The sequence below is a fragment of the Thamnophis elegans genome, chromosome 9, assembly GCF_009769535.1.
Source record: "Thamnophis elegans isolate rThaEle1 chromosome 9, rThaEle1.pri, whole genome shotgun sequence".
NCBI lineage: Eukaryota > Metazoa > Chordata > Lepidosauria > Squamata > Colubridae > Thamnophis > Thamnophis elegans.
This window is the reverse complement of record NC_045549.1, coordinates 31,809,518-31,836,356: the sequence shown is the minus strand read 5'-3', so window position 1 is coordinate 31,836,356 and position 26,839 is coordinate 31,809,518. Positions and strand designations below refer to the sequence as shown.

Below are 26,839 nucleotides of genomic sequence, written 5' to 3'. Positions count from 1 at the left end.
TGGGCAGTGTTTCTCAACCCTGGCAATTTTAAGATGCGAGGACAAATTCACAATTCTGGGAGTTAAAGTCCATACAGCTTAAAAATAGTCAAGGTTGAAAAACCCTGATCTAGACTCTGAGAAATCTTACATTCAAGTAATATCATAGATGAAATACTGTAATTTTTCTCCATAAATTTGAGAGAAAAGGAAAAGGTCATATGTACTACATACCTGTATAGAATAAAAATTCACAAATTCATATATTTAATTATTAAACATTTTCTGACCTGTATATTTTCCAAGTTCTGCAAGCATATTTTGGTACAGGATCAACATTTGATCACAGTGTGCAATAACATTTTTACGCATATTGTCCCAATGTGGAGAAAGCTCCCCAAGTTCTTTAAGGTCCTGATTCCTGTAGCAAAATAACAATAAAACTTATTTTATAAATCCAATGCTACAAAAATATTAGTACAAATTAAGTGGTTAAACAGCTATAGTATAACAGCTAGTTTTACTATTCTTATTTATATATAATATTATCCTAGGCCTAATCAATAAAGTACTTTTTTTTTGCAAAGAATGAATTTCGTTAATTCAAAGAATCTTTGAATAGGGTAATGAAATGCTAGACTCCAGGCAGTTATAAAAAGGTTTCTTAAACTGGCACCATGTCTTGCTAAGAATTCTAAGAATGAAAATCTCCATATATCTACATTCTAAAAGGCTGCTAGACCATCTTAGACACACAAATGTTGGTCTGTTATTTCTATGTTTTACAGAAATATAGAAATATATTTGAAGAAATATAATACAGGTGAAATAAATGGAAGTAAGCCTTGAGTCAGTATCTCTTAATAGCCATGTCCCACCTCCTTCCATTTACATTTGAAGAGATGTTATCTTTTAAAATCTACATCTCAGCAATTTTTGCAATTCTAATTTTGTTCTCCAGCTTTTATGTGAACATAAGCTGGTTTCCATCTGCGTTTACTGCAACGATTGGCATTTTTTAATACTGAAAAATATATTATACAGAAAAATATGGAACCTAAAACAACAAATCCACCAGCATCAGTAACAAGACTCCCAAAACTCAACAAATAATGAATTCCCCAATTAAAATTGTTTGACTTGGATGATGAGAATGGCACATTGAGATTTTCAATTTTTAATGACACCACTTAAAGAAAAGCTTACTTTCACTTTTAATATGTACTATCAGGATATATCTGTCTGGATTAATCATCTTGGCAAGTGCACCTGCTAAGTGAAAATGTTAGGCTAATAAAAGATAGTCAATTCACAAAATTACAAAAGGAAATCCTTTAACAAATTGCCAGCTTCCTACTAACTGGAGACTGACATAATTGAAACAGACTTCATATCAGTATTAAACATATGGAAAACGTTTATTGCTAGACCTACAACTGCTTGGTTCCATTGAATATAGAAAACTGCAGTAGTTCCTCTTGTGCTGGGTGAAATTTGATTTTAACATATATTAATTCAAGCTAAATGATACTACATATGTCTGTTTCTCCTTGATGTTAGATATTATGGTTGGTGAAACCTTGCTGAAAACAATATAATTGTACAGCTAATTCAAATACATTTTGAGATTATCAAATATCAAATACAGAAAAACCATACAATTTCAAGGTTCTTGCTGAAAAAAATAACCTCACTTAGCCCTTTCATTCTTGAATTTAAGCAATGTGTTGGCATGGGACTCTGCAGCAAATCAACTTTACATCAAAATGATGATACGTGTACTGATGTAAATTCTACCTTTATATAGTTGTGTATTAGTGTCTGTTGCAAGTTATGGTATTTGCATAATTAATAATACATATAAAATAATAATTCTGGGTGTCTTTATTTTTTAGTATTTCCAGGCTCTATGGTTTAATAGTTAGAAGTGCTAATGTTTCATCTAAATTTATTTAAACTTGGATTTTAGATGAAGATGTAGGCAATTTTGATTGCCATGACAGAGGATATGTATCAAAAAGGAGAAAGTATATACTAGTAACTATATTATCAACTTCCAGACTGCTTGCATCAACTAGGGGGACATTACCTCATACTGGAGTTTTTATCTCTAGGAGCTTATATTATTCTACAAATTTTGTTTTTTTTACATCTCCCATCCTTCTCAACATTTATCTCTCAGATAAGGTATAACAAGGTTATCAATTTCATTATGCTGGAAATGTAAGATAATAAAGGGCACATGAATGTTTCCTTTCATTCCATTTTGACATTCTTAAATTCATTAAAATATTTGAGCTTATTTTGAAGTATGTACAGTACTTCACATTTGGAATGTATAAATATATGAAGAATTATTTTTTAAACATGGGATGTAGAAAAATTAGTTCTTTTATGATGGAAAGACATTTGTGAGCACTGTAAGACAGGAATTCATTAATTAACAGGAGCCAATATGGATTTATGCCAACAAATCATGTCAGACTAATTTGTTCTTCTTTAATGATAGCGTTACTAGACTGGATGATCCTATGCTGTAGTAGAATATATCTTGAATTTAGCAAGAGTTTCATGCTGTTATAACATCTTTATTAACAAAATGATCAAATATGGGTTTGACAACTCAGACATTATTTGGATCCACAATTGGCTCAAGGACAACTCAAAATAGTTATAAATGGCATCAAATCTACCTGGAGAGACATATTGAGTAAGATGTCATAGGAATCTGTCCAGATCCTGTTATGATTCAACATTTTTAAAATGATATGGAGGGAGTTAAAGAAATGCATACCTAATTTACAGGCAATACAAAACTAGGAACATTTACTAATATTTAGAAAGAGATGGGGAAAATTCAAAAAGATTTTGCTTAGAACAGTGGATGGAAACAAATGAAATGAAATTTAACATGGAGAAGTATAAAGTCATAGGTAAACAACAACAACACACATTCAAAATCTGGTTCAAGAACACCACATGCAAGAAGAACCTGTATGTACTAGTGGTTCATAAGCTAATTATGTCTGAACAGCATAATCCAACACTGTTTAAGGAAGACAAATAGCATCTTGAAAGTCATTAAAAATCCAGATTTAGAGAGAAAACTCTCCTGCTCTATTCTGTTTTGGAAGGCTTCACTGGGATTATTATATTCAGTTCTACATACTTCAGTCTAAATTGGAACAGTTTATAGCCAAATGAAGGCTACCATATGGTGAAATTACTAAAAACCAAGTTTTACAACGAACAGTTAAAAGACCCAGTTTTCAGAGGAGAATAACAAACAAACAATAATAAAAACGATCAAAACAGAAATGAGTAATAATCTCCAAGGAAAAGCATAAAAATATTTTAAGTAACAACAGAGAAGTGGAGGGAGAGAAAAAGTGGAGGACTAGCATTTTTACATACTTTTTATTTATCTTGTTATAATGGAAGAGATGATACCTAAGGAATTATTAGCTATTTTCTATTATTTATCTCATTTTATATTTTCAGATGTGCATGATTGATTTTAGCCTTCCCAGGGAAATACAATACAATACAATACAATACAATACAATACAATACAATACAATACAGGAAGGGACCCTGGAGGTCTTCTAGTCCAACCCCCTGCCTAGGCAGGAAGCCCTATACCATTTCAGACAAATGGCTATCCAACACGACTACATGAATTAATTCTACTTTCCTGTCAGGCTACATTAACAGAATCTTGAAAGTCTGAAATTACAAATCATCTATGGTCACTTTTAACAGATACATCAGGAGACATCCTTCTTAAGTTCCTTTCTTTGCCTATTAAATATTTCCTGGCTTTTTATCTGTTCATTTCCTAGGCAGCATCTCTTCCCCTTAACTCTCAAGGTCATTTCCACATATTTTATACTTTTTTACTTGTTTATCTTTTTGTTTGTTTGTTTTGCCTTTAAAAAACAGGACTCCACACTGTCATGCTAGCCACATGACTGTGAAAAGTGCTGATTCATGTGCTCGAAATGGAGATGAGTGCCGCCCCTTATAGTTGGCAACAACTAGAAGTAAAATCCACAGGCATTCTTTCTTTTACTTTTATTCTTTCGTTACTTTTAAAGCCCTACATGGTATCGGACCTGGTTACTTGAGAGACCGCTTCCTGCCAGTCACCTCCCAAAGACCTATTAGATCCCGCAGACTAGGCCTCCTCCGAATTCCATCTGCCGGCCAATGTTGGCTGGCGACCCCCCAGGGGAGGGCCTTCTCTATGGCTGCTCCGGCCCTATGGAACGATCTCCCCATTGAGATCCGGACCCTTACTACCCTTCTGGCCTTCCGCAAAGCAACTAAGACCTGGCTGTTCTGGCAGGCCTGGGGCTGTTGAATTATCCAGCCCCATTCGAGGTTATGACTATTGTTGAATTTTAAATTGCTGTTTGTACCCCATCCCCTTAGAGCCAAGGTGGCGCAGTGGTTAAATGCAGCACTGCAGGCTACTGCTAGATCAGCAGGTCAGCGGTTCAAATCTCACCGGCTCAGGGTTGACTCAGCCTTCCATCCTTCCGAGGTGGGTAAAATGAGGACCCAGATTGTTGGGGGCAATATGCTGACTCTCTGTAAACCGCTTAGAGAGGCCTGAAAGGCCTATGAAGCGGTATATAAGTCTACTGCTATTACTGCTATTGCTATTGTTAGCTGCCCTGAGTCTTCCGGGAATAGGGCGGCATACAAGCCAAATACAAGCCAAATAAATCAAATCAAATCAAATTTTAAAAAAATAGTTTAATAATTTTTTATATCTATTGCATTTTTATTTCCACCTTCATTTTAGCTTAAAGTTCATTTTATGTATCTATTTGTATTCTTTTCCTTTCATTTGCCTACCTTAATTCAAAGAATGGTTATTCAGAATTCAACATTTCTACAAGTATGTACTTTTTACATAAATAGCTCTTTTTAACAACTGGGTGTAGAATGAAATGAACATCCAAAATCAATACATAGATAAGCAAAATACCTTGTTGTATTAAAAAAACCCTGAAAAATCATCAATGAAATTTATTATATTAATATGGATATGCTGAAATGAATTTTAGACAAAAGGTTTATTTATATATATATATATATATATTTGTGCTGATAAATAAATAAAGGGAAATACATACACTCTAAATATATATATATAATATAAATATAATATAATATAAATATATGTATATATAACAAAAAGGCAACAGTAAAAATATTGGGTTTCTGCCTGGATGGTCTCTTGTGACGAGCCGAAGGACAGAGAATGGAAGTAGTGATCTTCCTCCCATATTTGGGCATACCGGGGGTTGTAAAAAAAAAAATCTTATATATATATATATATATATATAAGGTTTGATTCCCAGCAAGGGTATGGCCTTTATTTATTTATCAGCACAAATATAACAATATATATATATATATATATATATATATATATATATATATATATATATATATATATATATATACACACATACATACATACACACATACACATACGTATACATACATACATATATGTTATATATATATATATAACATTTTATTATGGATAAACCTAGGGCAATATTAATGGTCTGATTATCAGACCAGTTAACTCAAAACGTAACTTGTAACATATAAAAACTGGCTAGCTAGAATAATGTGATTAAACTTCTTGAAGTCTTCTACTATATTTCCCCACTGAATGCTAATTCAGAAAATACTGTAAAGCAACTATAAAGCAATTTCAGATCTGGATTGGCCATACTTAGTATAGGTAAGCCACTAGATTCTCCAGGAAACGCTATAAAAGATTTTCTGCTTTAGCTGAAACTTGCCTCAGTTCTAACGCCTGTTATGGCCCCTTAGCAACAGTTTGATTCTTTTACGTTATCTCCAGTTTACCTCCACTGGAGCAAGCAGACTGGAATTCTGAATTCCTCGCCTTTTAGTTGATTACTATAATCGATGTTTTAGTCAATTTCTACCAGCAGTTTTCTAAAGACTTTTCTAACAGCACATTTTTTTTAACATTTTCATTTCATTTACCTTCTGAGATCTTCCTTTATGTGTAGGCTGATGAGTTCCTTGGGAATATGAAAAGAAAGATTGCTCTCAAACATCTGTTCTCGTATATACATCCACTTGTTGTCAGAAGTGGGGAACGTATATAATTTACATATTGGGTTTTTTAACACTGTAAAAGAGAAAGAATGGGATGGCTTAACTGCAGCTTACATTTTTTTCAAAAAATACTGCAATGTATATTTCCCAAGTAAGTGAAAGTTGTAGTTTGAAAAGCAGAAAGAGTAGTGACACTTGAATTCTGGTATTGAAAAATACTGAGTATACAGTAGACAGCCAAGAAAATAAATCATGAATCAAACAAGTCAACATAGAGTTCTCACTCAAGAAATAAATGACCATGATGAAATATTAGGATGGTGGGCCAATAGTGGAGGGCAGTTCTATTAATGATTCTCTTAATTCTATTGTTAGTGTCTGCAGTAGGAACTTGCTAGGATATAACTCTTCCTAACTATTTTTTTCCAATCTGCTTCAATAACAGTCCCTTGGCACATAGAGTTGTGTGAATTGAAGGGCAAGATAAATTAATAAAGCTGGATTGAGAAAGTCTTCACTTTAATCTGGGATGGCACAGCATGAACAACCATGAGAGCTCTATGGAGTGACAATGTTCAGCAAAGAAGCAGATTTTTCCTGCACATATTATACAACAATTTTATTGCCTGCTGAGTTTCCTCAGGCTATAACAGTGCTGATTTGAAGGGTTTGAAGGGATTTTGAACATCTTCTAGTAGGAGGTCCCTAACCTATGGGCTGTGGCCCACTAGCGGGTTGTGAGGGAATTGCAACTGGGCCACAGAAATGACCCATGAGCAGGGTGAGTGCATGCACTCCAATTGTGTGAGTGGCAGGCCCGTGTCCATGCCGCTCGCTCAAATGAAACTGCGTACATGCGCACACACTTGTCAGCTACTCACATGGAACCATGCCCTCTCACCACCACCCCCTTCCTGCAGGTCCGCAGAGCCAGAAATGTTGGGTGACTCTAAACCCCTGCCCAATGCAGGACTCCTCAGACTATTCTGGACAAATGGCTGTCCGGTCTTTCCTTGAAAACCTCCAGTAACAGAGCATCCACAACCTCAAGAGGCAGTTGTCCTATTGTTTAATAAATCTCAGTCAGAAATTCCTCCTTCATTCAGCTGTGAATGTCCGACTGTAAAGCTTCCACTCATTTGTTTTTATACTTGAAAAGTGTACCATAAAGTTGAAATTATACTAGTAAGCCAATGAATTATTTTTGTTTGGAAATCAGCATAGAGAATGTACTCTGATTATCCTCTTTTACCTCTGTGTAGCTTTCAATCAATCATGTTATCCTTCTGAATTGTCTGCGAGATTTGAAATTAGAGTCATTGGTATATTATACTATTTTTCAGTCAGGTTTCATATGGTGCAACTAGGAGACAGTTTTTTTTTAATGGGAATTGTTACATGGAATTGGCCCTTGGTTTACCACTTTCAGAATCTACTTGAAACTATTGGGGGAGTTTAGTAGGAGATCTAATATTGGATGCTACACCAAGTGTCAAATTCCACATAGATCTGGGTGAGATCAATAAAGCAAGAATTACACAAATGTCAGTAAAATATATTTAATATTAAACTTGGAGTAAATGGACAATAGGAATTTAAAACTCTCATTTAATATAAGTGTGTGAAGGCAGGATTCTTTATTAATTTGAAACATTTATCAAGGGTTTTTTTATTCCCTGAGTTAAATTGCCATTTAAACTACCAATGTACTTAGCTTCCATGTCTTACTTGTTTATATCTATTTTCTCTTCAATTATATAGCCATAATTGTTCACATGAGGATCTATTTTTTTATGTTAGGAAATGGTGTAGCTCCTTGGCATGCTCTTCATAAAGGGGCTGAAATTGAATTTGTACAAGATGAAAATATTCATAACACCAGAGAGGAGGTAAATTTGCCTGTTCCAGATAGGATTTCATTCTCCTGAGCTTCTGGATTCAAATGTCTCTCTTTTCCAAATTGTTAAAGCAGTCAACGATTGATAGGAAATATGCTAACTTTTTGAAAGATAATTACTTAAAACTGTGATCTGTATGCTGGTAATTTCTATGCTTCACTAGAGTACAGTGTTCTATGTGGGATTGCTTTCATTTAAATCTAGAAACCTCAGTTGATACAACATTCAGCAGCCATGTTGATTTTGGAAGAAGTAAACTGACTTTATTATATTTATGATAAAAGTACTTCACTGATTCCAGTTTATTTCCAGGAAAATATCATGTGCTGGTTACTATATTAAACATCCTTCAGGTTTTTGATAGAATATCCCTTTTTATATGAACTGTCATATTTACTGAGATCTTATGAGGACACTGGCCTCCAGATGCCATGACATGGGAGTAGGATATTTATATTGTCCTTCCAACTGTTTAAAAAAATACTCCCTGAAGTTCTGAGGAAACCTAGTATCTTTATTAGTCTTTAAAAAGCCTTTAAAAGACATTGTTTTGTCTTTGTTTTTCAATGTTGTTTTTAATTGTTTTAATTATTGTCATTTAATTGCTATTTTAATTGTTTTTAATATCTCAATTTTACATTTCTTTTTATTGCCAAGTATTAAAAGAATTCATTTTATATTAATATTTGTTCATAAATCCATGAAAACTTTGCAACAAAAGACTTGTGATTTGTATGAACTTGTGTCAGCCTCTGTTTTGCTGCTTGCTTTCGGCTGCCATTGAAACTGGGAGGGGGGGCATAGTATGTGGGTGGGGAAGTGTCAGCACAGGAATGACTGTAAAAGGGAGGTGTTCTCACCATCTACTGCGCATGCTGCAGATAAAGGATTTGCCGCCAAGGCCAACTGTCTAGCATTCCAGCCTGATGATGCTTTTTGAAGATGTCTCCCACATGACACCTGTGGGGTTGGGTCACATATTGATATCTATGCTTACATGCACTTTTGCCTCAGACCTTGCTTTGCCTAGCTACCAGGGGTGGGTTCCTACCGGTTCGCACCGGTTCTTGCGATCCGGTTTGTCAGTGAACCCGGAAGTAATTAACTTCCGGGTTCCTAGCTCCTAGCCCCTGTCGCTGGGTGCCTGCAGGGTTTTTCTTTTTAAAAAACGCCTCTCCGGAGAGGAAGCCCTGTCAAAGCGCACCTTTCCCGCCTTGGCGGCTGCAGGGACCACCCCACCGCTTTATCTTCCTCCTCCTCCTCCTCCCCTTCTGCCCTGAGCAGCAGCAGCGGCAGCCGAGCTGGGAAATGGGCGCTTTGGCAGGGCTGTGGAAGCCCTGTCAAAGCGCACCTTTCCCGCGTCGGCAGCTGCAGGGACCGCCCCGCCGCTTTATTTTCTTCCTCCTCCTCCTCCCCTTCCGCCCACAGCAGCAGCAACGGCAGCCGAGCCGGGAAAGGAGCGCTTTGGCAGGGCTGTGGAAGCCCTGTCAAAGCGCACCTTTCCCGCGTCGGCGGCTGCAGGGACCGCCGCGCCGCTTTATTTTCTTCCTCCTCCTCCTCCCCCCCTTCCGCCCGCAGCAGCAGCAACAGCAGCCGAGCCGGGAAAGGAGCGCTTTGGCAGGGCTGTGGAAGCCCTGTCAAAGCGCACCTTTCCCGCGTCGGCGGCTGCAGGGACCGCCCCGCCGCTTTATTTTCTTCCTCCTCCTCCCCCCCTTCCGCCCGCAGCAGCAGCAACGGCAGCCGAGCCGGGAAAGGAGCGCTTTGGCAGGGCTGTGGAAGCCCTGTCAAAGCGCACCTTTCCCGCGTCGGCGGCTGCAGGGACCGCCCCGCCGCTTTATTTTCTTCCTCCTCCTCCCCCCCTTCCGCCCGCAGCAGCAGCAACGGCAGCCGAGCCAGGAAAGGAGCGCTTTGGCAGGGCTGTGGAAGCCCTGTCAAAGCGCACCTTTCCCGCGTCGGCGGCTGCAGGGACCGCCCCGCCGCTTTATTTTCTTCCTCCTCCCCTTCTGCCCGCAGCAGCAGCAATGGCAGCTGAGCCGGGAAAGGAGCACTTTTGCAGGGCTTCCGCCGCGCCCCCAAGGACCGCTGACCTCGCGCTGCCGCTTCTTCTTCTTCCCCGGCCTTCCCAGTTAGCTTGCTTGAAGCTCCGAGGAGGCGGGAGGAGGGTCGCAGGAGTGGAAGTGGGGGGAGGTCTTCCCAGCCGGGAAGAGCTGAGAGGCTGCCGGCCCCTTTCGCAGGAAAGTTAACTTTTCTTGGCGAAATCCTGCCCCCCCCCCCGCGTGGGTGAGCTGTCCTCTTCCCGTAAGCCGCCCGGAGTTACCTGTGTGTGAGGTGGGCTGCCCTATGCATTTGCGTGTGTGCGCTGGAAAGAGAGTGAAAAAGAGAGGGAGAAATAATTATATTAATTAGATAGATCAGTCTTTCTCCACCTTGGAGACTTGAAAGTGTGTGGACTTCAACTCCCAGAAAGGGAGTTGGGAGAAAGGGAGAAAGGAGGAGAGAATGAAAGGAAGATGGGGGAAAGAAGAAAGAGGTAAGGAGAGGAGGATGGAAAGGAGAGAAAGAGGGGGAGAGAGGGTAGAAAAGGGAAGAGGAAGAGCAGGAGTAGGAGAAAGGTAAGGGAAGGAGGAAGAAGGAGGAAAGTAGAGAAGGGAGGGAGGGTGAAAAGAAAGAGGTAAGGAGAGGAGGATGGAAAGGAGAGAAAGAGGAGGAGAGAGGGTAGGAAGGGGATGAGGAAGAGCAGGAGTAGGAGAAAGGTAAGGGAAGAAGGAAGGGGAAGGAGAGGAAGAAGGAGGAAAGTAGAGAAGGGAGGAAGGGAGAAAAGAAAGGGAAAATAAGGTGGTGTTATAACAGGAGGAAGGGATGGTAACAAACGCAACCCAAACTGTATATTATAACCTATAAATGAAATAATAAATGTATAAGATGATAAATGTTAAAACACTTGTAACCAAACGACATGCTATATGTGATGATGGGTTTTTTCTTTTGTTTTGTTTTGTTTATTGTTGTGGGTATGTGTCGTCGACGTAACAAAAAAAAAATAAAAAAAATATTTTATAAAAAGGTGGAGAAACACTGAAATAGATGATAATGAGGGAGGAGAGGGGAGAGGGAAGAGAGAGACCATAACTAGCTAGACAGCTAGGCAGGCAGATAGAGGATGGATAGAGAGAAAGAGGAGAGATAGGTAGGCAAGCATATAGATGGATGGAGAAAGAGAGGGGGAAGAGGGAGAGGGATACCTAACTAGATAGGCAGGCAGATAGACAGACAGATGGATGGCTGGATAGAGAGAGAGAGGATGTATATAATTAAGGTGACCAGACGTCCCTAGCGATGTCGCGGGCTGGCCGTAACTGCCGCGGCCTAGCTCCCCCCCCCCCGGTCAATGGGTCCCCTCTTTACCAATCTGAAAATTCTGGTCACCCTTACTTGTTAGGTAATTCTGAGGTGGTTGATGGTCTGTGAGTGCCTGTCTTTATAATTTTCCACATTGCCTCTGATGGTTTTTATTCCAGGACTTTGTCTTTCCTGTTCTTAGGCTTAGGGAAAAAAAAACTGGTTTCATTGGCAGTCTTTTTTTTTTGGGGGGGGGGGATTTTTATTTTTTTGGTGTTTTCCTAGCACTGTCATAGTTTGTGGGTGTGGGTGGGTGTGTAATGTCCCACAGTTATCTATGCATTAATAATGATCTAGTAATATTAATAATATCTAGTAATTAGTAATATCTAGTAATAACATCGTCTTGGCCACTTCCACCAGGTCACATGGGTGGCAGGCCACTCCCATCCGATCACATGGGTGGCAAGCCACTCCCATCCGGTCACATGGGCAGCAAGCCACTCCCACAAAGGAGGCCACGCCCACAGAGTAGGTTCGAACAATTTTTGAAACCCACCCCTGCTAGTTACTATCTACTCATGACCAGTAAAAGTACTCTTACTTCTGCAAAATGGAGTTGAGTGGTTTCTTTCTTGGTTACTGAGCGAAGCAGCCCTGACAACTTGTCTTTCCCAATCTGTGCCATTCAGATGTGTTCAATTTTGTTATTATGTTGTCTGGGGGATTATGGAAGATACAATCCAAAATTAAATATTAAGTTACACTATGCTTCAGAGAAACCTCTGAACAGAGATAATTTAAAATTTCCTCTGCAGTAGTGGCTCTAATAATGTCTCTCATAAGAGAAATTGCTAGTAAAGAACAGAAAAGAAACTTAATTTTGGAAGGTCAAATATTAAGAAAAGTCCCCTTATTTCCTTTATAGGGTCATTATCCTTATGGAACCTTCTCTGACTGACTTTGATTTTTTTTAAAATAAAAATAAAATAAAAATCATGTAGATAAGCTAATTGTCAGGGTAGATCAAAAACAAATGGGCAATATACTAGTATTATTATTATTTATCATTGCTTATTTCACAATAAAGGTTTCATAATTAATAAAAGTATTCGAGCTTTGTATACTAAAAGATATTTAAGAATAAAGACAACAATCTTCCACACCGAGAGATTTTATAATTCACAATTTTCAATTCCCTCATTTTATATTCAGAATTGCTGTATCCAAAAGGATACAGTGAACAGTTCAAGATACAGAAGTTAAACAAATGTACTGTATGTATGTGCATGCGCATGGATTCCACAAGGTCTCTTCAATGCCTGTTGATATCTATATAAACGAACACATTTATCACATTCTCATATGACTGTGATTAAATGCACTGTCCAAATGATCTAGGCCAGGGTTGTCAAACTCCCGGCCGGCAGGCCACACTCCCACCCAATTTAGCCAAGGGAAAAAGATCCTGATGTCATGTGACTACCGCTGTTTTTGTTGGGAAGAATTTTAATGGCGTGTCCAATAAATTGGCTGGATGAGGAACACTACACTGAATCACTATCAAAGAAAGTACTTTAGGGGAAAGTTCAAGTCAAGGGAATAGTGTTAGAAGCACAGAGCTCTGCTTGAAATTGGAACTCCGGTTAACAATTCTGCCTGTCCGCGAATAGTTTGGCCTATACATCTGCCATCATATACATTCCAGATTACACTAATATGCATTAAGTACAATTCTGACCTTCAGTGTAAACCAGCAGAGAAAATGGATGAATGATTTCATGGAATTTCTGCAGGGGATGAACACATTTTCCAACAGTTTCAAATGATTTCTCCTCTGCTATAATAGGACCTACTGCTCCCAAAAAGAAATTCTAGATGACAACATTTACTGAAGCTATAAAAACCAGGGTAACTGCATATAGGTGGAAAGATGATTGTACAATAAGCAAGACATTTGCATATACACTTTGACCCTTACTAGAAGCTGGCAGAAATCATATGAGCCTGAAGCTAGCTCACCCTTTTAATTCAATACTAGGTTAGCATTAAGCATTCAGTTAATCTCACCATTATAAATTAAACCGTACATACCTGCATTTAATAATGGTAAATTATCTTTATTAATTATGTTTTTCTGGAGATGAACATGAAGAAACCAAGGCACACTGAAGATAAAATTAGCATAATACAGAAGTAAAATAAGAGTTATAAAGCAATCATACTATATTCAGGATAATATATTACCCTGGTTAAATACCAAAGTGCATACTGTTTCTTTACTGTTATCTTTAAAATGTTGAAAATGTTGCGAGTTTGAGTGGAAAATATGTTTAACTTCTTACAAAATGAATTAAAGGCTCTTTAGAAAAACTATTATCTTTATTCACAAGATGCTTAAGAATTATTCTTATTCCTTTGGACGATAGTATCCATAATTTTTTATGTTTTTGAGCAATAGCTGGAAGCTACACAGCATCCAGAGAAGACCAATTCCTTCCATCCCAGGAAGGAGCAATACATATTATTAGACACACTATTTTCATCTTGGTTTACTCCTTTCATCCCCTTCTCCCTCTCCCTTCCCCTCTCTTTGGCAAATTCACATATCATATTCAGCCGGCTTTTTGCTCACCAAAGAAAGTGTGCTTTGAAAGTCCTTGACTAAATAAGTAATCTAATATGTGGCCGTAGATCAATATGCTAGGCTTGATGCAATGACTTCTCTAATTAAACTGTCTCAAAATAAATTGGCTTAAAAGTAGCAAAAAGAAACATATTTGCACCCATGCAGAACTTATTGTGTCAATCCAGGAACTTTAATGTAGGGATTGAGAAAAGTAACTAGCTATAACTTTCTTGCCATAGTGTCTGTCAATCACAGGAATGCATCTTAAAGCAATTCTTTCCTAAAATAGCAAATGCTAGAAAGCCAATTCTTAAGATTGAGGATTAAAATGCCCTCCTTTGTTTTCATAGTTCTATTCCTTGTAGAGCAAAAGTGATGGAGTATTTTAAAATATGTGAGGCTAGGATCAGTGGTGGGTTTCCATTTTTTTTTACTACCAGTTTGCTTGTGAATGTGTGCTTGTGCATGATGTTTCTATGCATGCACAGAAGCTTGTGGGTGGGCGGAGTCTCCTGCCGCCACTACCGGTTCGCCCAATCCGGGCAAAATCAGGAGCAACCCACCTCTGGCTAGGATGAGCCAAAATGAGAGCAGAAGAACCATACATTCATCAATAACATGCCTTTTTATTAACAACAATAACAGCACATCTTTGAAACAATCTGCTCCATTTCTATGATAAATAGAAGTAGGGAGAAATAGGATAGCAGCCCAATTTATACTAAGCTAATTACATTTCATTTGTTTCAAAGTTATTTTCTTTTAACAATATGTTAAAATTCTATACCAGATAATAGCTTTGGATATACAATTTTGAAAGTTACACACTTTTCATATAGGTTTCTGAAATAATTGATAATTCTAATTTGTGAACAGACCTGGGTTTTTACCTTTTGTTCTTTTCCATCTGTTGTGACCTGATTTGATTCCTCATCTTCAGTCTTCCCCATGTTTATAAATCTGACATCTATAGTGCCAAATGGCTTCCCACCATCTAAACTCCTGATATGGAAAACAGAAGGGAACTTCATTTACATCCTTATAGCAGTTTCATTAACCAAATGATGGTTATTCTCTATTAAAAGCAATTAAGAACAACGCGCTGTCTTGTAATCACTGTCACAAATCATGGGATTGTTCCTTATTTCTAATGGATCCTGGCATTTAAGCAAACAGTATATCAATCATCACATTTACAATCTGAAATGCTGCAGCATATATTCATTACTTTTCTCCATAACAATTGCTGAAGCGAATAAAGCAAAATATCCACAGAGAGCTAAAACAGATACTGTTCTTAAATATTGACCACTATAGTGAATGCAAGAAGCGTAACATCTCTTTTGTTAGCCTGTGATGTGTTGTTCCACATCACATCCAAATTTACAAGACCATTACCCTGTGTTTCACATGATATTACATTCAAGGGGAAAAATTACCGTTCTAGAATTTTGCAGATTTGATACATCTTACCTTTTCATTTATGTACTGCCAAAATAATACAATTCTGCAAATTACCATTATGATAATATATTTTCAAAAGTCACAATATGAATTCAGCATAAAAAGGATAAATATTATGGAATGAATATCAATTCGCAAAAGCCCATTAAACAACCCCATGTTGCAGCTTAACAGAAGGGCAACACAATTAGTGCCAATCTGGCTTCTGGATGAAGCTTATGACATAAAGTGGGGAGTCACCACAAAAAATACTGCTTCTAAATCCCAATTTATGCCTCTCATATATCATAAAGATTAGTTCTACCTATGGTATAAGGAACTAGAGCTATGCTGGTCAGTTGCTCTAATCAGTGACATCATCAAAGTAAAGTTAAATATCCACCTAGTGCAGATATCATCAGGTTACAAAATCTATTATATATGATAGATCTAGACCTAGGGCAGGGGTGTCAAACTCAAGGCCCCCCAGGTGCTTAGATCTGACCCACGGGGCTGCCTTGGAAACAGTGAAGGATTGGCTTGCAGTGCCTCTGCCAGTGAAAGCGGAGTTCGGGAGACCTGCATGTGCCCTTCCGAGATCCATTTTTGCTGGCAGGGGGTTGCAAGAGGCTGTTGCAGCTGAAAACAGACCTCAGTAGCCCGATTTCGTTGGCAAAACACTCAGGCTGCCATAGGCGCCCCCAACCCAAGTGATATTGAGCTGGCCATGCCCCCTGAGGTCAAACACCACCCTGATGTGGCCCCCAATGAAATTGAGTTTGACACCCCTGGTCTAGTGCATGCTATTTTTCTTGTTTTTTTAAAACCAGCAGGAAAAATATAACTTTTAAAACTACAGAATAGACCCCCCCCACCCGCAAAAAAAACCTTAAATACATGCACATATTTTGCAAATTCTCAACCATGAAACATGACCTTGAGTGTTTCAGGTGATGGATGGTATTGTTATGGACAGCTCAAACTGGAAAGAGTCTGAGCTAGAAGATGCTGCTCCTGGTGGCCCAGATGAATGCTAGAAAAAAGCTGGAAGTGCTACTCCAGAGTCCCCAGAGAATGCCATCCTCAAGGAAAACCTACCAATGAGGCATCTAAATCTGAGGGAGATAAGCAATACGCAGAGCAGCCGGCAGCATGAGGTGATAAGAGATGGAATACATTACTTTCCCTCTAGCTCAAGAACTCAAAACACCAAGCAGCACAAAGGCATTCTGTGTGACTTCTTGTCTTTTGTTATGTTTCTGAACTTGATTACCTGTGGTAATAGGCAGCTCTATTTAAGAACCATCACTGCCCAGTAAGTTTTTGTTCAGGACAACTGCTCCATTTACCCAATGCTCTGTTCATTTACTTCCCAAAAACTTGCTTGTGGAAACATTGTTTGTTTCTTACTTGTATTTGCTACTCCCAAGTAAAATCCATTTACCCACTATGGATCCGCATATGTACACGCTTGATCTGACACAGATCCTGTATCTCCAATTTTAAATTTCTCTGAGAAACACTATCCGAGATCATCATATTTAAAACTATAGATCAATATTTAAAAGTCAAATATCACATCCTTTGAATGTACCATGTATCCTTTATTAACACTTATTTGTGTAATAATTCATTCTGTGCAGACCCCAAAAAATAACAAACCTCTTCTTCCAAAATTTGATTTGTTCATGATAGGAGTAATGATTTGGAGTATAGGATAAATATACCCAAATTTCCCTTGCAGATATGCTTTGTGTACCTTTGCTGTCATTGTGAAGGCATTATTCTGCTCAGTTGCAGATCTGTAGTTATAACTTTGCACACAGGAGTTTAAAGTTTTTACCACTATGTGTTTTGTTTCCAAAAAGTTCAAAATGAGGTTTGCTCAATATATTCATTTTTCATTGCTTGCTACATGATTGTAGGGTCGCGTGTGTGATCATGTATTTCCAATTGAAGTTTGCACATACTTCAAAAACAAAACAAAACCAGATAACATTATTGCACATGATTTGTTTACCTAAAAAGATAAAAGGATAATTCAAGTATAAAGCAAAAAGAAATAGAACAAGTAATCTCCCAATGGGAGTGAATAAAATCCTCCAGCATATCAGGTAAAATTTGCATTAACTTTAAATAAAGATAGAAAAGCACTAGTCATTTGATGGCAGTTTTCTTAATTTGTAATTAACAGGAAGACCTACCTGAGGCTAAGAGTCAACTGCTGCTCTTCTGACTTCACCAACTCGCCTACTTTAAAAGTAGCAGAACCCAGGAAACTTCGCTAGAAACCAAAGGAAAGATTAGATATAGAAAGATTCACAAAACACAAAAGGGTTTTATGAGATATACAAAACACAGTGTTTCTCAAATTGTAATGGCTTCTCTTTCAGCCAAAAAAAAATACTTGATAACCTTTATAGCAAAAGATAAATATTAAGTAGCAAACTGAACATTTATTCACCACTGAATGTTTTCACAGATCAATGATGCTATTCTGGAACAGGAATTTCTTTTTCACTAAAAACAAAGTGAATTGACAACTTGAAAAATTGCATGCTGAAAATATAAAGCTATAAGATAAGGTATCTTTTTAGGTCTACTTATTTTGATATCCCAGTTAAGGTTAACTGTGAAGCTGTTTGCTTCTGTCATTCATTAGTCAGACTTGCAGGGAGTATCAGTTATTTGCCAAATATGAACATATTTATTTTCCAGAGGTATTTCTACATACCGTATTTTTCAGAAGATACACCCTTTTTGCCTCAAAAAAGCTGAAAATCTGGGTGCGTCTTATAGACTGAATACAGCATTTTTTGCCTCCTTAAACCCCGCCCCCTTCACCAAAATGGCTGTGCATAGCCTCTAGGAAGCTTTTAGAGAGCTCCTGGGGGCTGCGGATGGCAGAAATGAACAAAAAATGGCACTTTTTTTGCTCAATTTTACCTCTCCAGCCCCCAGGAGCACTCTATAAGCTTCCTAAAGGCTATCCATGCCCTTCTGTTTACGGAAAACTGGCCCATTTTCATGAAAAACAGGCCATTTTTGGCTCATTTTGGCCCCCTCCCCCGAGCACTCTGCAAGCCCCCTAAAGGCTATTCATGCCTTTTTAGGGGAGGAGGGAAACAGGCCAGTTTTCACGAAAAACGGGCCATTTTTGGGATGTTTGCAGGGTGCAAAAACTTTTTTTTAATTTGCCTCTTCAAAACCTTGGTGCGTCTTATACTCTGGTGCGTCTTAGACTCCAAAAAATATGGTAGCCATTTTATTTATTTTTAAGAGTCAGTATTGACTCCCTGTGGATACCTGGACTAGTCCTTCAAATCTTCTTGGCAAGATGTTTCAGAAGTAGTTTGCCATTGCCACTTTCCTAGGCCTAAGAGATGGTGACTGACACTGATAATTCTCAAAATAATATGACTATTCATAGAAAAACTTTGTGGTATTCAATGCAGACAATTTTGGCAAGAGTGATCAACAAATGTAATGCAATGAAAAATAAAATGTCACTTGGAGTCTTTCTTCAGATTGAATTAGATGAAAAGGAAAGGAGTAGAAAGGAAAATATCAATTCTATATTTATACAGAAAGGTACTATAGAACTGTTACAGAGTCTGGATTACTTCCTACTATAATCAGTGATGGGATTCAAAAAATTTTACTACCAGTTCTGTGGCATGGCTTGGTGGGTGTGGCATGGCTTGATGGGCATGGCAGGGGAAGGATAATGTAAAATCTCCATTCCCACCCCACTCCAGTGGAAGGTTACTGCAAAATCCCCATTTCCTTCTGATCAGCTGGGACTCAGGAGGCAGAGAATAGATGAAGGTGAGGCCAGTCAGAGGTGGCATTTTGAGAGTTCCCCAAACTACTCAAAATTTCTGCTACTGATTCTCCAGAACTGGTCAGAACCTGCTGAATACCACCTCTGACTATAACAACATACAAACAAAAGTACCTAGGAAATGCCATGGTTGTATGTTCAATTCTTGAATATTTTGCATAGATGTAATTTAGGAAAGTTGTGAATAGCTAAGCATTACAATGTTAACATCATTTTACCATTATCTGTTCTAATGTAAATATATATAGACACATATATCAACAATTAACCTACCCCACTGTCTGTCCTTGGATCTTTGTTTTCTGCCAGGATGCTAGTCCGAACCTAGACAAATCAATTGACAAATCAACAAATAATTTAATTTAAAGTTATTATTTGGGAGACTAAACTAAAGACAATTTAGTTAATGAAAGTAATTCAACCTTAGAATTTCTTTTTTCCTGAACAAAAAAGTGGTCCTTTGGATCCAGCCGTCCTTAACAATTACCGTCCAGTCTCCAACCTCCCCTTTGTGGGGAAGGTTGTTGAGAAGGTGGTGGCCTGTCAGCTCCAGCGGGCCTTGGAGGAAGCTAGCTATCTTGACCCATTCCAGTCCGGCTTCAGGCCTGGCTACAGCACAGAAACCGCTTTGGTCGCATTGACCGATGACCTCTGGAGAGCCAGGGATGGAGGCCATGCCTCCATCCTAGTTCTCCTTGACCTCTCAGCGGCTTTCGATACCATCGACCATGGTATCCTTCTGCGACGACTGCGGGAGGTGGGGGTGGGAGGCACTGTTTTGCAGTGGTTCTCCTCTTACCTCTCGGACAGGTCGCAGTCGGTGTTAGTTGGGGGACAGAGATCGAACCCTAGGCCCCTAACATATGGGGTGCCGCAGGGTTCGGTCCTGTCTCCCCTACTTTTCAACATCTACATGAAACCGCTGGGCGAGATCATTCGGCGGCACGGGATAAAATACCATCAGTATGCGGACGATACCCAGCTGTATCTGTCCGCCCCGTGCCAACTCAATGAAGCGGTGGACGTGATGAACCAGGGACTTGAAGCTGTTAGGGACTGGATGAGGGCTAACAAACTCGTGCTCAACCCGGATAAGACCGAGTGGCTGTTGTGTTTCCCTCCTGCCAATTTGGCAAGTATTCCATCGCTCAGGCTGGGGGGTCAAACATTATACCCCTCAGACAGGGTCCGCAACTTGGGAGTCCTCCTGGACCCACAGCTGACTTTCGAACACCATTTGTCAGCTGTGACCAGGGGGGCATTTGCCCAGGTTCGCCTGGTGCACCAGTTGCGCCCCTACCTGAACCGGGAGGCTCTCACAACAGTCACTCATGCCCTTGTGACCTCTAGGCTGGAGTACTGCAATGTGCTCTACATGGGGCTGCCCTTGAGGAGTATTCGGCGACTTCAGCTAGTCCAGAATGCGGCCGCGCGAGCGATTGTGGGTGCACCTCGCTTCACCCACGTAACACCTATCCTCCACGAGCTGCACTGGCTACCTGTCGATCTCCGGATACGCTTCAAGGTGCTACTTGCCACCCATAAAGCCCTCCATGGTAGTGGATCTGGGTACTTGAGAGACCGCCTACTGCCAATCACCTCCATTCGACCAATTAGATCTCACCGATTAGGCCTCCTCCGAGTTCCATCCGCCGGTCAATGTCGACTGGCAACCACGCGGAGGAGAGCCTTCTCGGTGGCAGCTCCGACCCTATGGAACGATCTCCCCGTGGAGATCCGTACCCTCACCACCCTCCAGACCTTCCGCACAGCCCTTAAAAACTGGCCTTCCTGTCAGGCCTGGGGCTAAACATTGCAACCCGCCCGAATGGTATGAATGTTGTGTTTTAATGATGTTTGTTCTATATGTTAAAAGTTTGTTCCCCCCCCCCTTTTTAAGTTGTAAGCCGCCCTGAGTCCCCCCAGGGAAAAGGGCGGCATATAAATAAACTTAAATACCAAATACCAAATACCTTCTCCTCTATTTTATTTAAAAGGAAATATTTTATGTCACGTTCTGAGCATGCTCAATAAAGTTGTGTTTAAGTGGGAGTTGCTCGACAGCTGATTGGCTGACCGTCTGACAGCTCCTAGTATAAAAAGGGAGCTGTCAGATGAGAAGCCGCTGTTCCAGTCTGAAGCCGGTTCCACACTGTTAGCTTGTTACTTTGAGGAATAAACTTGTTAGCCTCTTTATTCCTGCCTCCACCTCAGTCATTCCGGCATAACCCACGGTCCTAGTACACAATACTGGCAACGAGGATGGGATCGCCGAACTGAGGCGTGAGTTAGTTGGTCACTACCGCTGAAGTCACTAGCTGAGTCACTAAGGAACCGAGTTTCTCTGTCGCGACGAGACGTCGCTGCCAGCCTGACAGGAATGGCCACGTTAACATTTGTGCTATTCAGCCAGGGCTCCGAGACGTGGGAGTCCTATACGGCCCGGTTTGAATGCTTCTTGGTCGCACACGACCTCACCGAGTTGACGGATGAAAGGAAATGCACATTTTTCCTGTCAGTTTGCGGAACTGATGTGTTCCATACGGCAAGGGCTCTCACAGCCCCCGACCCCATCAAGGCAGTCCCGTGGCAAACGCTGATGGCCAAGCTGAAGAGCCATTACACCCCATCGGCATCCAAAATTGCCCACCGGCACGCCTTCCATCAGTGGAATCAAAATGAAGGCGAATCCGTTAACAACTATGTCGCTGCGCTATAGTCAGCAGTCCTTCACTGCGAATTTAGGGACCTCGACGAGGCCCTTCTCGACCGTCTGGTTTGTGGCATTCGCGACCTGAGGCTCCAGAGGCGCCTTCTGGCGAAGGCTGACCTGTCCTTCCAGTCCGCTTTTGATGAAGCTCGCGCTGCTGAGCTGGCTGCATCCTCCCTAGCCACCATCACCCAAAACCAGCCTGCTGCCAGAGTTCACCCCTCAGGAACTTTCAGCACGGCTGCCACACCCCAAGGGGATGAGAGCGAAGACTCAGACCCCGATGGGGAGAAGGACATTAACCGCCTCCATGAGGCGAACAAAAAGAGCTTCCAAAGACGCAGGGGTGACCCTAAATCTGCATGTAGTGGGTGCGGAGGCAACCACGAGAGAGCTGAATGTAGATTCAGGCAAGCCCTCTGCCAACACTGCGGCAGAAAAGGCCACATCGCCAGGGTGTGCCGGCTGCCCAGCCCATGTCCTCCTCAGAGTTCCAGGCTGACAGGTCGCGGCAGTTCCGGGGCAGGCAGGACGGTCATAAGAAACCTAGAGTCGATTGCCATGCCATTCTCCGGAAGGTGACTCACTGTGACCTGATCAACTGGCAGTCATGCCACAGCCTACAAAAGACGATCCAGCTGACTGTCAACATTGAAGGAAACCCATGCCAGATGGAGTTAGACACTGGCTCAGCAACCTCTATCGTATCTTGGAGCACAATCAAACAACTCATTCCACATCTTGCTAAGCGCCGATTACAGAGTTGCAATTTGACTCTTAGAGACTATCAGGGCAACCTGATTCCTGTGATCGGCACTAGCAAAGTTAAAGTGTAATTCAAGGGGTTTGAAGGCCGGCTGCCACTCATCATTGTAGAGAGAAAGCTTCCCAGCCTTCTCGGCTTGGACTGGTTTGAATCCCTCGGCCTGCAAATCAGTGGCATCCATCACATCGGGAACTCAGATCTGGACTGCCTTGTAAACAAGTTCCCTGCAGTTTTCGATGGCCAGCTGGGCCAATACACTGGCACCCCAGTGTCCTTCAACCTCGACCCGTCCGTGCCACCCATCAGAATGAAGCCTCGGAGGGTGCCCATTGTCCTCAAACCAAAGGTAGACGTGGAGCTTGACAAGCTCGTAGGCCAAGGGGTCCTGGTGCCGTTGGACCATGCGCATTGGGAGACCCCCATCGTCTTGCCCATCAAGCCAGATGGCAGCGTCAGGATCTGCGCTGACTATCGCTGCTCAATCAACCGTGCCCTGCCATCCAACGTGTACCCGGTGCCGGTGGTCCAACACCTACTCCACACCTTGGGCGAAGGCTCCATCTTCGCTAAGCTGGACCTCACCCCAAGCCTACCAGCAGCTGGTAGTCAACGATGCCGTGGCAGAAGCTCAAACCATCATCACACACCAGGGCGCCTTCAAGTGCCACCGGTTGCAGTTTGGGGTCAGCATCACCCCAGGACTCTTTCAAAGTTTGATGGAGCGGCTGCTTCAAGGACACGAGGCATCATCCTGTACTTTGACGACATCCTCATCTCTGCATCCAACCACGGTGAGCTGATGGCGCGGTTAAGAGCTGTCCTACACAGGTTCCAGCAAGTTGGCCTTAAGGTCAAGAGAGACAAGTGCCAAGTTGCCGTCTGCCAGGTGGAGTTCCTGGGGTTCTTAGTTGATGCCCAAGGCATCCACCCGACTGCTGTCAAAACCAAAGCCATCGTGGAAGCCCCTCCTCCGAAAAATAGAGCCGAATTACAGGCCTTTTATTTATTTATTTATTTATTTATTTATTATTTATTTATTTATTTACACAATTTATAGACCGCCAATCCTGGAGGACTCCTGAACTTTTACGCAGTTTTCCTGCCCCACAAAGTCGCCGTGGCCGAACCGCTCCACCGTCTCCTGGACTCTAATGCACCCTGGCTATGGGGCCGCAGGGAAACTGCCGCCTTCCGTGCTGTCAAGCACTTGCTTGTCTCGAACGCCGTGCTGGCCCAATACAGTGAACACTTGCCTCTTGTACTTGCCTATGATGCTTCCCCCTACGGGGTTGGCGCCGTCCTCTGCCACCAATTGCCCACCGGCATGGAGGTTCCAGTGGCCTTCTTCTCCCGCACCCTGTCCCCTGCGGAACGGAACTATGCACAAATAGACAAAAAGGCCTTCGCAATAGTGGCCGGGGTGCACCGGTTCCATCACTACATCTACGGCCGCCGTTTCCTCATCGTTACCGACAACAAGCCGCTGTTCCTATCTGAAGCCGGTTCCACACTTTTAGCTTGTTACTTTGAGGAATAAACTTGTTAGCCTCTTTATTCCTGTCTCCGCCTCAGTCATTCCGGCATAACCCATGGTCCTAGTAAATAATATTTTATAATTCTCATCGACTCCATCTTCTTCTGGTTCTAATTTAACTTCATAGTTTCACCATTTAATTTATTTAAGAGATTCCTGAGGTTATAAATTATTTTACTAGAGACCAATTAAGTACTAGGTAATCAAACTTTTGATGGATAAGAAGCAAGTTTGTGATTGAGCTTGGTTGGTTGTTTCCTTGAATTGATGATGTTACCTAGTTTGATAATAAAATATCTGCAAGAAAATAACGAAGCTCAGAGAACACCAAGGACCCCGCAGTTCAATCCTGAGCCACAAATATTCTCTTCTATCAGAAACAACATTTCAGGATCTATGGTAACAAAGTGGGTGAGGTGGCATCCTATATATGAAATAGGTAGCTTCTGGAGGTACTTTACAGATTTCTCTGTATGGTATGTTCTCTGTATGGTATGTCCATTTTATATCTTATACTATGTTTTTTCTCTTTTCTATCTCAACATGACTGAAAAAAAGTTTGCCCTGCCCAAGCAATAGACATAAGTTAGTAGTAAATAGTAATCTGTAAAGTGTGTTTGGATAATAATCTTCAAGTACAACTTGTGCACAGCCAATTGTAGCAAAGTAGACTTTGAGTTGCATGTATAGCTCAAAATTCTCATGTAGCTGCACTGAATCTTCAAGTTTTCCATAATCACAAGTTGTATACCGCTGACTATATATCTCTAAGGGACAAACATTGTTTATTGGTTTCTTGAAATCATCAATCATTACTAAATCTAAAATATGGACTAATTAGAATATCCTTTTACAGTCTATAGAACTTTCCTTAGCTCCAGCCTGCACTGTCAAACTCAAGGAAGATACAAGTTATAAAGCAAAACATCAGGAATTTCTAGACAAAAAGAGACAGATTTTCTTAGTAATAGTATTTTAAAGCAGTGTTCAGCAGACAATATAATAGAGTATTTTTATTTAGAGGACTTCTGTTATCTGGCAGGCATATTAAGCATTATCACTGCAGAACTGTGCAATCACCATGCACGTACTATAGCTTCTTTATATTATGGGCAGGTAGGTTTTCTGATACTTGCGTATAAACAAACTGAAAAGGATAACTTAAGAAACATATAACTTTTTACAATCTAAATTCATGAACCAGAATTTAAGCTATGCCCAGATTATGATTTTTCCAGGATTTAGCAATTTCAGACAGCTTTGGTCTGCTTACTCTATGATATGAACTAATGCTAAAATATGCTTAAAACCAACCAACTAAAACTTCATAGTTGGGTTTGTGTTTTTGTTCGCATTAAACAAGTTTGGTAGATGAAAAGTTGAACTCCAACTTTTTACAGCATAAGCCTATCAAGAGTTTATGATGTTGAATTACATATATGTAGTGCTTATACAAGGCTATAGAGTTTATGGGTAGCAATTTTAATCCATTAATTAAAATGGTTTCTAACTGACAAGAAAGCTGCTAAACTACAGTACTTAGGCAGCAGAGTTAAGAATAAATTCAGGCCCCCAAATGTTAGACTATGTTAAAGATGGGTGGGAATATTTAAAGTTCAGTTGCTATTTTACATTAGCCACTTTCCTTCCCACTTTTTTTTAAATTGTAAAGCTAAACATGAAACAGCATGTTCATAAGTGATACCCGTTTCTAAGCTGCATTAAGTTCAACACTCCACTAAGGGATAATGTTGTTTATTTGCCTTTGTTCAGGATGTTGACTTAGCCAACTGATTTACTCAAGGCAAACCAGTTTATTATCAATGTAAGAAACCAGCCATTGAGAAATGGCCAGAAGTCTTATTACTTAGATTACTTACCTGACTGCAGTATCATGTTTATCACCATGATTGTAATTGTTGAAATGCATGTTACCAATGCCAATGTAGAAGAGGCATTTTGCTTTTAATCCAGCAAAAAATAGGCCACAATTTAACACATATTTTCTTGAAAAATGTGCACTTAATGTAGCTGTAATTCATTAAAATTATTAAATTAAAAATCCTTTATTCAGGTTGACGCCATTGTTAAAAGACACAAAATCTTGGAAGAATAAATGCAAACATGATTCTGCACAAATGCTTTTGAATCACTTTAATGAAGAATCTGTTGTTAAACTAGTGCAAAGGTAAAAAGAAATTATTAGGAAACAAAGATTGTTCGTATATCTCACTAAGGGTGAAATTCTTAACCATTTATTATTATTTTTATGTCTAAAGTTAAGAGCTATGATGCAATATGTCAATATACTGATTTTTAATGTCATGAATCAGAATAGATTTATACAAAAGTACATGAATAATCTGCATTTCAGAAACTCAATTTAAACAAATCTGCTGCACAGACGGAATAAAATAAATTATAACAGATACTCTAATAAAAAGTAAAGGCTGAATACCGTAGTGGAATTTGAAAAATTCAATTAGAATCTTCTATCTGACCTCATGTCAAGTTTCCCAAAGCATCTTAAACTTAGCAGAAGCTTCCCAGATATTTCAATAATGTGATTATAAACCAAATCCT

The 26,839-nt window shown here is 40.3% G+C and overlaps 1 protein-coding gene across 1 annotated transcript in view; it reads right to left on the bottom strand.

The window, feature by feature from the left end:
• Window positions 1-26,839, bottom strand: part of INPP4B (inositol polyphosphate-4-phosphatase type II B) — a 235,260-nt gene that overhangs the window by 102,836 nt on the left and 105,585 nt on the right. The window contains 7 exon segments of the mRNA XM_032223560.1: window positions 270-400; window positions 6,019-6,166; window positions 13,425-13,464; window positions 13,466-13,498; window positions 14,850-14,961; window positions 17,607-17,686; window positions 19,520-19,570. Of these exon segments, the coding sequence (XP_032079451.1) occupies window positions 270-400; window positions 6,019-6,166; window positions 13,425-13,464; window positions 13,466-13,498; window positions 14,850-14,961; window positions 17,607-17,686; window positions 19,520-19,570 (595 nt within the window).